The 15,486-nt window shown below is 27.9% G+C and overlaps 3 protein-coding genes across 3 annotated transcripts; 1 reads left to right on the plus strand and 2 right to left on the minus strand.

The window, feature by feature from the left end:
- Nucleotides 1–53: 53 nt before the first annotated feature.
- Nucleotides 54–2,858, plus strand: LOC122847570 (katanin p60 ATPase-containing subunit A-like 2). The gene is made up of 7 exons (XM_044145357.1): nucleotides 54–1,083; nucleotides 1,152–1,222; nucleotides 1,286–1,481; nucleotides 1,543–1,788; nucleotides 1,873–2,041; nucleotides 2,099–2,211; nucleotides 2,283–2,858. The coding sequence occupies exons 1-7, from the start codon at nucleotides 1,021–1,023 to the stop codon at nucleotides 2,856–2,858; spliced, it is 1,434 nt and encodes a 477-aa protein (XP_044001292.1). The 5' UTR covers nucleotides 54–1,020.
- A 37-nt stretch (nucleotides 2,859–2,895) lies between these two features.
- LOC122860351 (survival motor neuron protein) lies at nucleotides 2,896–4,221 on the minus strand. Its single transcript, XM_044164134.1, has 4 exons — nucleotides 3,979–4,221; nucleotides 3,698–3,871; nucleotides 3,487–3,604; nucleotides 2,896–3,393 (listed from the first exon to the last, which is right to left on the minus strand). Exons 1-4 carry the CDS (start codon nucleotides 4,024–4,026, stop codon nucleotides 2,945–2,947), a joined length of 789 nt encoding a protein of 262 aa, XP_044020069.1. The 5' UTR covers nucleotides 4,027–4,221; the 3' UTR covers nucleotides 2,896–2,944.
- Nucleotides 4,222–4,415: 194 nt separating this feature from the next.
- LOC122860352 lies at nucleotides 4,416–6,880 on the minus strand. Its single transcript, XM_044164135.1, has 5 exons — nucleotides 6,753–6,880; nucleotides 6,370–6,564; nucleotides 5,834–6,294; nucleotides 4,708–5,765; nucleotides 4,416–4,612 (listed from the first exon to the last, which is right to left on the minus strand). The coding sequence occupies exons 2-5, from the start codon at nucleotides 6,512–6,514 to the stop codon at nucleotides 4,600–4,602; spliced, it is 1,677 nt and encodes a 558-aa protein (XP_044020070.1). The 5' UTR covers nucleotides 6,515–6,564; nucleotides 6,753–6,880; the 3' UTR covers nucleotides 4,416–4,599.
- Nucleotides 6,881–15,486: the final 8,606 nt, after the last annotated feature.

Raw genomic sequence — 15,486 nt, forward strand, 5'->3', positions numbered from 1 at the left:
TATTACCATTTGTTGAGTATAATTGTTGTTTAATATTATCAAAAATCCAAATTTCATTATTATAATTTTGATTAATCATACACTTTATAAAATAATATTTATTATTTATTTATCCCACTGGTACACTCTATTGATAATTTATCCTTGTTATTGGATCTAATTGAGACATGACCCTTTCACCTTGTATTTAAATAAAAATTAATTGTCCTTCACTTGTTAACACAAACAAGTTGTAAAAAAAAAATACATTATAGTGATAAATAAATTTAAAAAAAATAATATTGATAAATGGAATGATCCAAAATATTTTTTATAAATAAAAATAATAAATAACAAGTGTCTATTTGATTTAAAAAAAAATAAGATTTAAATATTAAAATTAATTTTTTATATTTATTTAATAATTTAAAATGAAATAATATTAATTAATTGATAATAATAACGGGATGGAATTTTTTATCTGTCGCAGTAATGACGAGCCACCAAGTTATCAAGTTGTACTGGTCTAGTTTCGATCGAACATGTTACTTGGTTACCTGCTTTGCCTCACACTGAATACTGCACCAACATGATAGATATATATATTTAAAAATTTACCCTTTTGTAGGGGATGCATTGCAATCCTTCCCAACTGTCTCTTCTTACCCCTTGATAGTCTATAAAACCCCCAACAACAAACTCACTCCCTTTTTTTATACTAGCGTGTATTCTAGGCGCGAAATAAAAACTATCGACGCAGTAAAATGTCAAGAAGACACGCGACCTACCGCAACTATTTATATTTTTTATATTGTTGATAATATGCATGAAAAATATTAATAAATAATATAAAACAATTGATGATAATTCAATAAAAACATCATCATGTCAAATTGATTTTTTTATTTCTTTTATTCCATTTGAATTGGTGATGGATTTGTTTGATCTTTAATCCGGAAGAAAAGCTATTTCGAATCCATAGCAACATAATAAAATTTACATTTTTTTATTTATAATATTTATTTTAAATAATTAAAAAATATGACGGATTGTCTTTCACTTCAAGGATTGGAAAATCGCATGAAACATGTGTTGAGAGAAAAAGTTTGTTTATAATTTTATATATAAAAAAATGTAAATTGTTTTATTAATTTTTTACTTTTTTTTTGAAGGAAGAAAAACGTGTTCAAGGACGTAGAAAAAATTTATTGTATCTTATTTTAGATTATTTGAGACGTGAAGGGTGAGTTGATGAGAGTAATAGTTTTTAAATGTCAGTTGTTGATTGATTTTTTAATTTAAAAAGGTTGAGGGATAGTTCTGAGGTTTTGGTTAACGAAGCTAAATTAACACCGGACATAGCAGTATGTGATAATATTGATCTTGATTCGATACTTTTGGATTATGAAGATTATTACATGTCAAAGTTTAATCGATTGCCAAAATTATGTAAAAAAATTGATAATCCAATTTCCTGGTGTCAGTCAGACTCTTCATTGAGGTAAAAAATTATTTTTTATAAATAAAATTGATATTGATGATTTGATAATTTTACACAGTAAAGTCAATAAAATAAAGTCACAAAAAAAATCAACATCAGATGAAATGATACAAGAAAAAAAAAGAATTAATAAATCTCAAGATATTGATGATAATTTTGGAATGACTGTCTTTCAAATACCTGGTGTACCATCTGGTAAATCTCAAGGATCTTTAAATATTATTGAAAATGTAAAAATCATACGACCAATTGAAGAAATGTATTCTCCTGGTTCAGAATTTCGTGACATTGCTGACTCCATAATGAAGGTACACTGTGATCGCAAAAATTTGTTAGCCTTGACCTTGTTTTTATTTTCCCATCCAACGTCAATCATTGATTATCATTTACAGGAAATTATTTTAACAGATTTAAATGTACACTGGAATGATATTTTGGGTCTTGATAATTGTAAAAAAATTCTTCAAGAATCAATAACATATCCAATTAAATATCCAAATTTTTTTTGTGGTAAATTTTCACCTTGGAAAGGCTTTTTACTTTATGGACCACCTGGAACTGGTAAAAACAGAAATAAAACATTTATTTATTGATTTATAATAATGATTATTAATTTAGGAAAAACTATGCTTGCAAGAGCTGTTGCAACTGAGTGTAATTGCACATTTTTTAATATAACTGCAAGTAGTTTGATCAGCAAATGGCGAGGTGATTCTGAAAAATACATTAGAGTATGTAAATTAAATATTAAATGTAATATTATTTAATTTATATAATGTTAATGATGAATAATATTTTCAAGGTTTTATGTGAACTGGCAAAACATCAAGCACCCTCGATTATTTTCATTGATGAAATTGATTGGATAACAAGTGATACAAACACAAGTGGAATTACATCTGAGCCATCACGTCGTTTTAGATCAGAATTATTATCAAGACTCGATGGATTAATATCACTTGAAAAAACAAATGTTATATTATTAGCAACAACAAATTCTCCATGGAGTCTTGATTCAGCTTTACTTCGACGTCTTGAAAAACATATTCTTGTTGATTTTCCAGATGAAAAAAGTCGTCGTAAAATATTAGAATTTTATACAGATCCTCATCTTCATAGAGAAAAATCATTTGAACAATTAATTATAGAAACTGAATATTATTCAGGATCTGATTTAAAACAATTATGCAAAGAAGCTTGGATGACACAATTTAGAAAATTTATGTCAGTTAAAAAAAATATATCAAACAATGAAAAACCTCCAGAATTAATTTCTTCAATAGCATCACTTGAAGAAGCTAAGAATTTAATTTATCCAACAGCTAAAAATTTAGCTGATAAATATAAAACTTGGGAGTCTAGAAATAATAAATTATAATTAAAAAAAAAAAAGCAAAAACAAAAACAAAAATTAGTCAATAATAATTATCAAATATTTATTTAAAAAATTAAAAATATAACTCATCACTTTCTTTGTCTATTAGTATTATTTTTTTCTGATTGTTTCATACCATGATAAAAACCAGTATGAAAACCACTGATATACCAAGACATAAGCATACTTGATAGTGCATCAGCATCATTTGTTGGTAGCCTTGCCATTAATTGTGGTGGTAGTGGTGGTGCTGGTGGAGCACAGCCAAATGACGATGATGAAAATAAACCAGTATCTTGATAGCAATTATTGTGTGAATTTTTTGGTATATCTGATTCAATGTAATCCATTTTTTCATTATTATTACGTGATGATGATGATGATTGATCATGTGATATAAATTCAGGAATTTCTGGTTCAGAATAAATGTCAGATGATGCTTTCAATGATTCAGCTTCTTGAGCTTGAGCTGTTTGACTAGCTAAACCTTCAGATTCTGTTAATGATGATAGTTGAACTTTTTCAGTATTTCCATATCCTGAAAAATTAATTTTTTTTCATTACTAATTTATTGTTAATTTTGACGTTTATTATTATTGTTTTTTTTTAGATTGTTTTTATTGAATCTTACCAACAAATTTGACAATACATGTGCCAGAATTGTTGTTAAATATGTGAGTTATTATGGCTTCATATTCTTCATTGTCAGCTGAATATATTGCTCGACATGGTGATCCAACTGTCCATTTCTAAATTGACAAAAAAAAAAAAAATTAAATCATTTTTTGTCTTTGATTATTTGTTGAGTAATTTAAAAATATTAGTTTGTTTAATTTAACTACCTTTTGTGATTTTTTATTATGTTGTTGTTTTGATGTTGATGATTTCTTTGAAACATTATTGCTACTTGTCTCTAGACTTAGTCGTTTTGCTACTTCTTCCTTGGCCAAATTGACAGCTTTGTCGTAGGCTTTGATGAGCAATGTATCATCCCAAATGTCATTGTCATCATTATCCTATCAAAGTGAATTTAAAATAATAGATCAGTCATTGATAAACAATAATATAAACATAAACATTGTGTATTTTCAAAGATAACCTTAAAATAATATTTTTATCTTACTTGATCATTTCCCCTGACAAACAAAACATTTCCACCATCATCAGACATTGTTCAATTAATTTTTATTATTAATGATAATATTGTTATAGACTTTTAATTAATATGGGGTCTTTTTTTTTGTTTTTTTTAAGTTATAAAATTCGAGTATAAAATTTTGATATGTTAAAAAAAAGTTTTTGGAGTTTATATTGTTTGAAGGGACATCACAACAATATTCACAACAATAATAATAGACCTGTTCGATGAGTCATGAATTTCAGTGCTTTTGGTGGAATATTATGAAACTATATGGGAAACTCACAATCGGTAACTTGACAATTATTAAATTATTTTTTTTAAGTATAATTTAAATTTGTTTTACACCTGGGTAGTTATTTTTTAATTTTAATTAAAAAAATGAATTATATTTTTATCTTAAAATAAAAACAAATATTATCTTTCTGTAATTTCTATGATTGAATTTATTTATTTATTTATATTATTCTTTATAAGGCTTAGAAAAAATAGAAAAATTAAAAATTAAGAATATATTATTTTGACATATTTTTTTATAAATGTAATTTTGATTGAAAATCTGTTGATGTTTTTAATTGAGAGTCATCAACATTTAGGATGCCAGCTTCAATTAAACGCTCTGAAACCAAAACAAAAAAGTAATTGAAATAAAGTACAAAAAAGTTATTATTTTAAAAACTAATAAAATGAGTATTTTATTTTTTTTACACTTACTCTATAAGATGTAAATAAGGAGATTTATTTATGGACTTGTTTTTATCTTTTATGTAAAAACAAGACTGTTGAAAACTCCAGAGCATAAATTGATCAACAAGCATCGATAAGATAGTATGATTAGTGCGTTTTCTTGTTTTTTTTGCAGCATAAATTATAACATTTTCTGTCATGTCATTTCCATCGATCTCCAATATTTTAAGATTTGGACAATTTTTAATAACTTGTTTAATACTCCTATCGCTTAATCGACCACATCCACTGCACGAAAATTCCGTCAGTTTATTCATATTTAAATTAATAATTATTTTATCTGTTATATCAGGAAACCACTCAGAATTAAATATTTTTAAGTTTGCAATTTGCATTAAGCTATTGAAACAATTCTTTGATATCATTCTTTCAGGAAGTATTAAAAAGCGCTCTAATTTTTTGCAACTTTTTACTATAATTTCTACATCATCAATATTGTTTGAAGAACCAATTGATAAATCCTCAAGATTCTTCATTTTTGATATTTCTTTTAAAGATATTTTTGACCATGATAGTTGGCGGCACGTTGGTGATAAAATCACTAGTTGCTTAATTTTTTTACAGTGTTCACTGATGTTACCAAGAAAACTATCATCAATAAGTTCTACTTGCAAATGTAAAGATTCAAGATTCTTTAGTTTTTCTAAACTTTTTAGACTGTTTCTGGTAATTGTTTGAGATTTTGAAACCATTTTCAAATTTTTTATATTTTCACAGTAGTTTGAAATACTCATAATAACATCATCATTTGGATCAGTAACTTCTAGACTTTCTAACATCTCAAATTTTGTCAAAAATTCAAAGTTGTTAGGATGATTGTTAGATAATGGAAGTTTTAAAACTTTACAAGTATGTGACATTCTGTGGATGAGTTTTGATAACAAATCATCATAGTTAATTTCACAACCGTCTAAGTTTAGATAAGTTAGTGGTTGATATTTTTGTGTTATCATTTTAATAATACTGCGGTCAAGTTTCCAACGTTCAAGTGAAAGACAACGGATAGCAGTGAATTCTGCAAGAGACTGAGAAAAAAAATACATAAGTTTACAATTATTTCATATTTAACTATTTAAGTTTAAATAAAACTTACAGCAACAATTGATTTTGAAGGAACAAGAATGTCCTTATTCAATGAACAATGAATTTCTTCAATATCTTTTGGAATCACGCTCAACATTGATTCGTATACTTGTAGTGGATCTTTCATCAACTCACAGTCAGCACCCCTATGTAATTTAATATACTTTAGTTTCTTCACATTCAAAAGTAAATCTATTAAATCACAACGCCTGGCACATATTTGAAAAGTAATTGACAAATATGTGAGATTTGAACAATACTGTCTAATAATTGGAAAAATGTCATATTGATCAGGCTCCACCAAAGGAGCACATCCATTATCGACACCTTTAAGTGTCATATACTCCAAATAATTACCACATTTTGATAATATTGATATTAAACATTTTTCTTCATAAAGACATCGTTGCCAATAAAATGCTTTGATATTTTTCCAAGCAAGAAAACTTGCAGTTTGCCATTTTTTACAAACTGAAAATTAAAAAAAATATATAAACATAAAATCATAACAATGTGAAGAAGTAATTTTCAAATAAATATAATAACCTAATGGTGTTTGTAATATTTGCATTGGAGTAAGATATGATAATATTTCAGCAAGGCAATCATTATCAAGAAGAATATTTATCAATGCTTCATCAGTTGATTCATCAACATTACAATGTTGTACAGTAGCTGCAGTACAATCCATGATTGTTTTGATATTTTTATATAATTCAACCACCAAGCCAACACAATTTTCTGAAATAATATTAATAATTATTATTATTCTATTAATAAATATAACCTATATTATTGTATCAGCATGTGTTTCAAACTACTTGTTATAAATTGTAATTATTACTCTTATAATTTTTTATATCAACTACAATTATTTATCGAGTAAAAATTATGAAAGACAATACACATTATTTAACAAACTGATATACCTATATAATTTCGTGTCACTCACTGCAAATTATCCTCAAAATTGATCAAATTTACGTGGAACCTAGGTTTGTTGAGTGTTGTTGACGTATCTATTGCCTAATGTTTACAATTTCACAATATGATTGAATATGATGCTTTCTACCTGGAAAAATAATAATAATCTAAGCACTCTAAGCATTATTTATCACGTGACCCATATATAAAATTTTTAAAAAGTCAAAATCATTGCTGTCTTTCAAAATAAAATTATCAAACAACTATGAGAAAAATAAAGCTAAATTATTATATCTAAAATAAATATAATATTTTTTAATTTGAAAACATACAAATGTATTCAATTTTATATATTTTTTTTTTTTTTTATATTTATTTGTTGTACTACGTAGATCAAGAATAAAAAAATGGTGGATTTAACGGAAGTCAGCTGATTCCAGCTGTCAGTGGCTGACATTTATTTGGCTCTAGTGGCGCAAATTACAACTGATTTAAAATTTTTTATTTTTTTTTAATTTATAAATTATATACTGTTTTAGCATCAATAATAATTTGTTTATTAATATCAATAATCTGCTGATTACTATTAAAAAAATGACTCGTTATTTTTTTTGTTTTTTTTTGTAAATTAAAATGTCAGAATGGCTGAAATAGAAAAAAAGTTTTTTTGTGACGTAAAATGCCGCCATGTTGGATATAGAATAAAGCGGGATTATCAATTTTCTGTTTGAATTTTTTGCTAAAAAAAATGATTATTTATTGTTTTAAAATTGTTCAGCAATGTTAAATAAATAAGACCGTCTTATATTTACTCCAAATGAACTTGAAGTATAAGTAGAACATTTAAAAAAAAAATAATATCTATTATTCAAAAAATCATCAAGGAAAAAGGTCCAGAATCAAATATTAATACGTCATATGTTGTACAATCTAATTGGAAAAACCGGAATAAATAAATGATAAATCATGTCAGCTATGAAAAAAACAAACTCATTAATTTCTCTTATCAAATAAAATGTTCTATTCAATTTTTTTTTTTGCCTAAAATAGATAAAAACAAATTTTAGTTAATGATTTATTATATATGTATTCAAAGGTTTACTCAGGTAATAGTGTAAAAAAAAAAATATATATGATCCAAATCCGGTTTTAAATATTATTAAATTACAAATAAATTATTAATTATTTTCCGCGTGTCTTTTCCCAGCCACCCAAGAGGTAAGACATTGACTCGTTTTTTTTTTATTAGTGGTTTCTCCAGTAGACCTAATCCACTTTAATTAAACGCTTTTCGCACGGTATCTAGAATTATTTCGATTGCGCTCGCATAGCAGCAAATACTGATCAGTAGTCGACGCAAATTTAAAATAAAAAAACGAAAAAAAAAATATAAACAATGACGGCTTATTCACTATGCCACTATCACTCGCTGTGATAGGGCATTTCAAGTTTAATTTAATTTAATTCACTATGCCACTATCACTCGCTGTGATAGGACATTTCAAGTTTAATTTAATTTAATTCACTATGCCACTATCACTTGTTGTGATAGGACATTTCAAGATTAATTCCACTTAAGTCACTATGCCATTATCACTCACTGTGATAAGACATTTCTATAGGCTTGATTTCTGTATGCCATCAGTTTACTATGCAATCTTGAATAAGTGATCCTCTTGTATTCGAAATATAATTCTCAAGGAACAGCAGATGACGTAGTCTTGAAAATTCTGAAACAAATAAAATCTTCAAAATATTAAAATCATGTCAAACATAAAAAACTTGAAACAATTGAAATCCTGAAAAACAAAATCCTGAAATATTAGTAATACATTAATTGGAAAAGTGCGTAAAATATCAAATAAAAAAACCTTACATATTAACATACATCGGGATTGGAAAAGGGTGATAATTTATCTATTATAAATTATCACGATAGATAATAATAAATCCTAATCACCCCCGTCTACTCTGTTTGAGGAAGACAGGGTCAATTCATTTTGACTTTTATACTAACGACATTTAATTTGGAATAAAAATTAAATATAATTAATGAAAAAAATCAGTCAAAATAAATTTAAACAACAAATCAAATAATATATATAGTTTGGAACGACAAGAAGCTTCAAAAAATATAGCATACATTTTTTGTAACTTCAAGGATATTAAAGCACTTTTCTGGGATAGGTTAATAATTACAACTAGTCAGTTTCGATCTAGAGGAACTTACCTTATTACAGCAACCAGCAAAATTCTCAAAGGTAGTCCAGGTAGTCTCCAATAATCCAATTAAATCCTCTCAGCTAAGCCATGTAGAAATCGTCAAAGTGGACCCCAATAATCCAATAAAATTCACTTCAGCTGAGCCATGTAGAAATCGTCAAGGTGGACCCCAATAATCCAATAAAATTTTATCTCAGCAAAGCCATGTAGAAAACGTCATAAGGTAGTCTCCAATAATTCAATAAAATTTTCTCAGCAAAGCCATGTAGAAAATGTCAAGGTATATTCCAATAATCCAATAAAATCCGGTTTATTTTCTCAGCAAATAGCCAAGTAGAGGCGTCAATCCATGCATAAAAAACTAATTCATTTTGTTGAATCCCGGAAAAAAAAATGTGCACAGTTTTCCCGACATTGCCCAGGATGCATCAGAAGGAGCACCTGCATAATTTACATGCACTTTTATGTTAAATATCGTATGATCATATGTTTTTCGATAAATAAATTCCCCCTACAAATACGTATTGATTGATTGATATTGTCAATTTTATGACGCAAATAGAGTACAGTTTTCCCGACATTACCCAGGATACATCACAAGGAGCACCTGCATAATTAACATGTACTTTTTATAATAAACATCGTGTGATCATATGTTTTTCAATAAATAAATTCTCCCCTACGAATACGAATTTTCTTATCATTTTAAAACTAGTCACGAAATAGAGTACCGTTTTCCCGAGATTACCCAGGATACTCACATGAAGCACCTGCATAATTTACGTGTACTTTTAGTTGTTTATCATATGTTCAAGTTTTTTTAGAAAATAAATTCCCCCTACGCATTAGCTGATATTTTTAATTTTGTGGCACAAATAGAGTACAGTTTTCCCGACATTATACCCAGGATACATCACATAGAGCACCTGCATAATTAACATGTACTTTTCATCGCTTATCATATGTTTTCTTGAAAAATAAATTCCCCCTACAAAATACAAATACGCATCGACGGATATTTTTGATTTTGTCACGCCAATATAGTACATTATTCCCGAGATTACCTAGGATACTCACACGGAGCACCTAGCTGCATAATTTACATACATTTTTCATATTATAAATACTATATTCAAATTTTAAAAAATTAAACATTTTTTCCCAAAAATTCACACTAGCTCCACCCAAAAATTTAAATAGTCATATAATTAAGTAAACCCATCAATATTATACATATAGTTTAGCTAACATCGAACATTTTTTAAAATTCTAAAACGAAAAAATAATAAAAAAAACCCCCATGATATTTCACGAAAAAGATGCGAATAAGCAGTGAAGCAATGCCTTCTATACGCAGTTGCGGCGCAACCCTTGCTTGGCTTGGGCAGATTACTTAACGAAACAAATCATTGGATCTAAGATACGCTACGTATGTTTACGTTAGAGATCAACTTACCAGTTAATTAGAAATGAGCATGGATGACACCCACCGCCAACCAGAACCAATAAATGACTTAAGAAAAATTTAGCTGGGCTTGAGAGTATAATAACTTCGAAAAGTTATCGTCGTCAATCTGCCAGGATCTGACAGCCAGCTAAATTTTAATTAATCAAGCTAAGATTGGGGCAGAATTTCTCGATTAAACTCACCGTACCCTGGACCGGTAAGGACTTAAGAAAAATTTAGCCGAGAATCATAGAATAATAGAATTCTGTTTATTTGATTACTCATACCAGTCTGCGATTGGTATGTCAGGTAAATATTTTCAAATAAATCGCTTAGCTAAGAGTAAGGGCAAGAAAAACCTTGAAATAAATGCCATTCATTCCTCATGACTAAAGTCTCACAACAAATTTTTTTTAATTTGCGACTGACACAATCAACTTGGTTTAATAAGTACACAATTGCTTCAGCTGTCTCGCGTTCCGACCAGAGGCCACAGATAATCATATTGACACAACGTAGCAGCTGCATGCTAATGAATATCGCATAGTTTTCTATGAATTCGAGAAATAGTTCAGCTGAGTTTGGGTGCAAGTTGACTTCAGAAGTCCATAGATCAGTCTGAGTAACTGCCGCCATCCTGCCCGGTGAATACTTCAAGTATATCATTTATCACAAAATAGGGGTAGACTAAAGACTCAAGAAAAATTTAGCTGGGCTTGAGAGCTAACTGCAAGAGTTGTTGTCGTCAAACTACCAGGATCTGGTAGCCAGCTAAATTTTCGCGAAAAATATCAAAAAAAAAAAAAAAAAAAAAAGACTAATTACAAATGTATCGATTTCAGTAAAACTATATATATAAATTTATCTATTCTTGAATTGAAAAATTCCCCGTACAAAAATGCATTGTTTAATATTTTTTATTCTGTGACACAGAGTACCGTTTTCCCGAGATTACCCAGAATACTCACATGGAGCACCTGCATAATTAACATGTACTTTTAATTGTTCATCATATGTCCAAGTTTTTTTAGAAAATAAATTCCCCCTATACGCATTAGCTGATATTTTTAATTTTGTGGCACAAATAGAGTACAGTTTTCCCGGCATTACCCAGGATACATCACAAGGAGTACCTGCATAATTAACATGTACTTTTCATCGCTTATCATATATTTAAGTTCTCTTAAAAAATAAATTCCCCTTACAATTACGTATTGTATATCATATTTTCAGTTTTGTGATGCATATAGAGTACAGTTTTCCCGATATTACCCAGGCTACTCACATGGAGCATCTGCATAATTAACATGTACTTTTAATTGTTTATCATATTTTCGAGTTCGAGACGCAAATAGAGTACAGTTTTCCCAATATTACCCAGGTTACTCACATAGAGCACCTGCATAATTAACAAATTTCTTTCATCGCTTATCATATGTTTAAGTTTTCTTGAAAAATAAATTCCCCTTACAATTACGTATTGTATATCATATTTTCAGTTTTGTGATGCATATAGAGTACAGTTTTCCCGATATTACCCAGGCTACTCACATGGAGCATCTGCATAATTAACATGTACTTTTAATTGTTTATCATATATTTTCAAGTTCGAGACGCAAATAGAGTACAGTTTTCCCGAAATTACCCAGGATACTCACATAGAGCACCTGCATAATTAACATGTACTTTTCATCGCTTATCATATATTTAAGTTCTCTTAAAAAATAAATTCCCCTTACAATTACGTATTGTATATCATATTTTCAGTTTTGTGATGCATATAGAGTACAGTTTTCCCGAAATTACCCAGGATACTCACATGGAGCACCTGCATAATTAACCTGTACTATTTAAATTAAATTTATTCCGTTTAATTAGATAATCGATCCCCCCTCCCCAAAACATACGCACTGGTTGATATTTTCAAAATTTATGACGCAAATAAATTATCGACTATATTCTTAAAAAATTAACGCTTCATGTAATTCAATTTGTTCCCAAAAAAAAATATTTAACAGACTTCTTGGTATTAACCAGGATGCACCACGTGGAGGTCATGTCTGTCCTAGCATCCCATGATCCCCACGTACACTCTGAAATGATTTTATAAAACTAAAAACTCTATTTCGTCCCGTATGCAACCCCCAATCCAACCCCAAATAATTCAAGTCAAAAGATAATTTATACCTAAGAATCTATAATGAACTACCATAATTGTAAAATTAATTTATCAAATTGATTACTCGAGAAACAGAATTTAAAGATATATATGAAATATATCTTTAAATTCTGTTTCTCGAGTAATATATATTACTGGAAAGTCACATTTGATGAAAATTCAATATTTATATTAAGATAAAATTAATTACAAGATTCATAAAATAAATGCAAGCTCTAAGAGATGTTTTAATAAAACCATCATGCAATGAATTTTTTTATCCGATAAAATTTAATTTATATTCTTATTTAATTATATCTATTTCAATAGAAAAAAATCGCGCCCAAAATTATATTGTCAATTTAAATATAAAACGTAAAATAAAAATGTTTTATTGGAAAAGTGCTCTAAAGTCAAACGAAAAAAAACTTACATACTAATACATCGCAATACAAGAAAAAAGAGTGATAATTTATCTAGTATAAATGATCACGATAGATAATAATAAAATCCTAATCACCCCCGTCTACTCTGTTTGAGGAAGACAGGGTCGACCCATTTTGACTTTGTTTAAAAACTGAATTTCATTAATGAAGAAAAAAAAAATAGTCAAAATGAATCTAAGCAAAAAAATAAATAATAGTATGGAACGACGAGAAGCTTTAAAAAATATAACAATTTTTTTAAAACTTCAAGGACATTTAAAGCACTTTTCCGGGATGGGTTAATAATTTCAACTAGTCGATCTCGATCTAGAGGAACTTACCTTATAACTGCAAACTGCAAAATCCTGTAGAAGTTGTCCAGGTAGATTCCAATAGTCCAATAAAATCCTTCCATCAAATAGCCATATTCTTTAGAAGTTGTCTATAGGTAGATTTCAATAATCCAACAAAATCCTTTCATCAAAGCCTGTATGTGGAAGTTGTCCAGGTTATCTTCAATATAATTTAAAAAAAAGAAACAAGCACTATTAAAACTTGCACAAATTTTTTTTTTTTTCTATATTAAAAAACACTACATGTGCACGGAGAATGTTCACTTGTTAATTTAAAATAATTTTAATTAAACTTCTAAATGAATTTACCGGACGAAAAAATTAAATCAAAAAAAATTTTCCAAGGAAAAGCCACGAGGCTGCACGTGTTTCGAAAATTTCTAACCAAATTTATTTTAAAGTACCAAAAAAACTTGAACGCACTCCGCAGAGAATGAAGACGGACTGAAATAATTTATCTAGGAAGACGAGAGGTCACTGCGATTTTCTATGACTCATCGTCTACATCTGTTAACTACGAGAGAAATTCGGAAAAACACGTGTTGAACAGCACGATGACGAAATAGAAGAAACATATGTTCGGAGAAAATTCTAACGGCTTTTTCAATGAAAATCTATATTTATTTAAAACTTTAAAATATTTTTTGAAAAACTAATTGAAAAAATCACGACAAAAAAAAAAAAATATTATTTTAAAATCTTAATGAAAAAAAAAAATATTATTTTAAAATCTAAATGAAAAAAAAAAATAGAAATATTTTTATAATAATTATTTTAAAAATCACGACACGAGAAAAAATGTACTATTTAAAAATTACATGTAAGAAAAAAAAATTGGAAATAATTCTATAATAATTATTGTAAAAATCCCGATAAGAAAAAAACAAAATTTAATTGAACCTCCCTTGCACGTTTTTTTTTTACAATTTAAAACTACGAGATAATCTGTACGAATTAATTTACCTGTAGAATTTTTCTCATCCAACAATCGAGCAAATTATTTAATCAACGAAACACTTGCCCTTTTTTTTTTAACCGTAAAACACGAGGCTGCCCGTGCAATAATATCAAATACTTTGATTAAAAATTTTAAAATTATTTAACTTTATCGAAAAACTCACTTAAATTAATTTACTACGAAAAAACCACGAGGCTGCACGCGTTTCGAATATGTATAACCCAATTTATATTACAATACCGAAAAATTTGAAGTGAACTCCGCAAAGAATGAAGACGAACTAAAAAAATTTATCTAGAAAGACGAGAGGTCACTGCGATTTTCTATGACTCATCGTCTACGAGAGAAATTTGTGAAACATGTGTTGAACATCACGGTGACGAAATAAAAGAAACATATGCTCGGGAAAAAATTCTAACGGCTTTTTCAATGAAAATCAATAATTATTTAAAGCTTTAAAATATTTTTTAAAAAACTAATTGAAAAATTCACGACAAAAAAAAAAATATGTTATTTTAAAATCTAAATGAAAAAAAAAAATGGAAATAATTTTGTAATAATTATTGTGAAAACCCCGACAAGAAAAAAAAAAAATTAATTTAACCTCACTTGCACGTTTTTTTTACAATTAAAAACCACGAGATAGTCTGCACAAATAAATTTACCTGTATAATTTTTTTCTTCCAACAATCGAGCAAATTATTTATTCGACGAAACACTTGCATTTTTTTTTTTTTAATAGAAAAACACGAGGCTGCACGTGCAATAATTCTAAATACTTTGATTAAAACTTTATAAATTATTTAACTTTATCAAAAAACTCACTTAAAATAATTTACTACTATTAATTTTATTTTCTAATAATGCACGTGCAGCTACTTCAACGACTTCTAACCAAATTTGATAAATTATTTTCTAGCTCGTAATTTTGCTGTTGACTCCGCCGCAGCCAAAGACTAACTAAACTTGTCTAGGCCCAGAGATCGCTTCGTTCGATGACTGATGAGTCATCCCTTATCAACAAGCAACGTTTGTTAACTCAACATACTGCCCATATGGAAAAAGAAAAAAATCAATAAATGAAAAAAAAAAAAAAAACAACCTTAAAAAAAATTTTCTAATATATTTTTTCCTTATTTTATTTTTAAAACTAAAATTATTAAAATTATTAAATC

The sequence above is a fragment of the Aphidius gifuensis genome, linkage group LG1, assembly GCF_014905175.1.
Source record: "Aphidius gifuensis isolate YNYX2018 linkage group LG1, ASM1490517v1, whole genome shotgun sequence".
NCBI classification, from domain to species: Eukaryota; Metazoa; Arthropoda; class Insecta; order Hymenoptera; family Braconidae; genus Aphidius; species Aphidius gifuensis.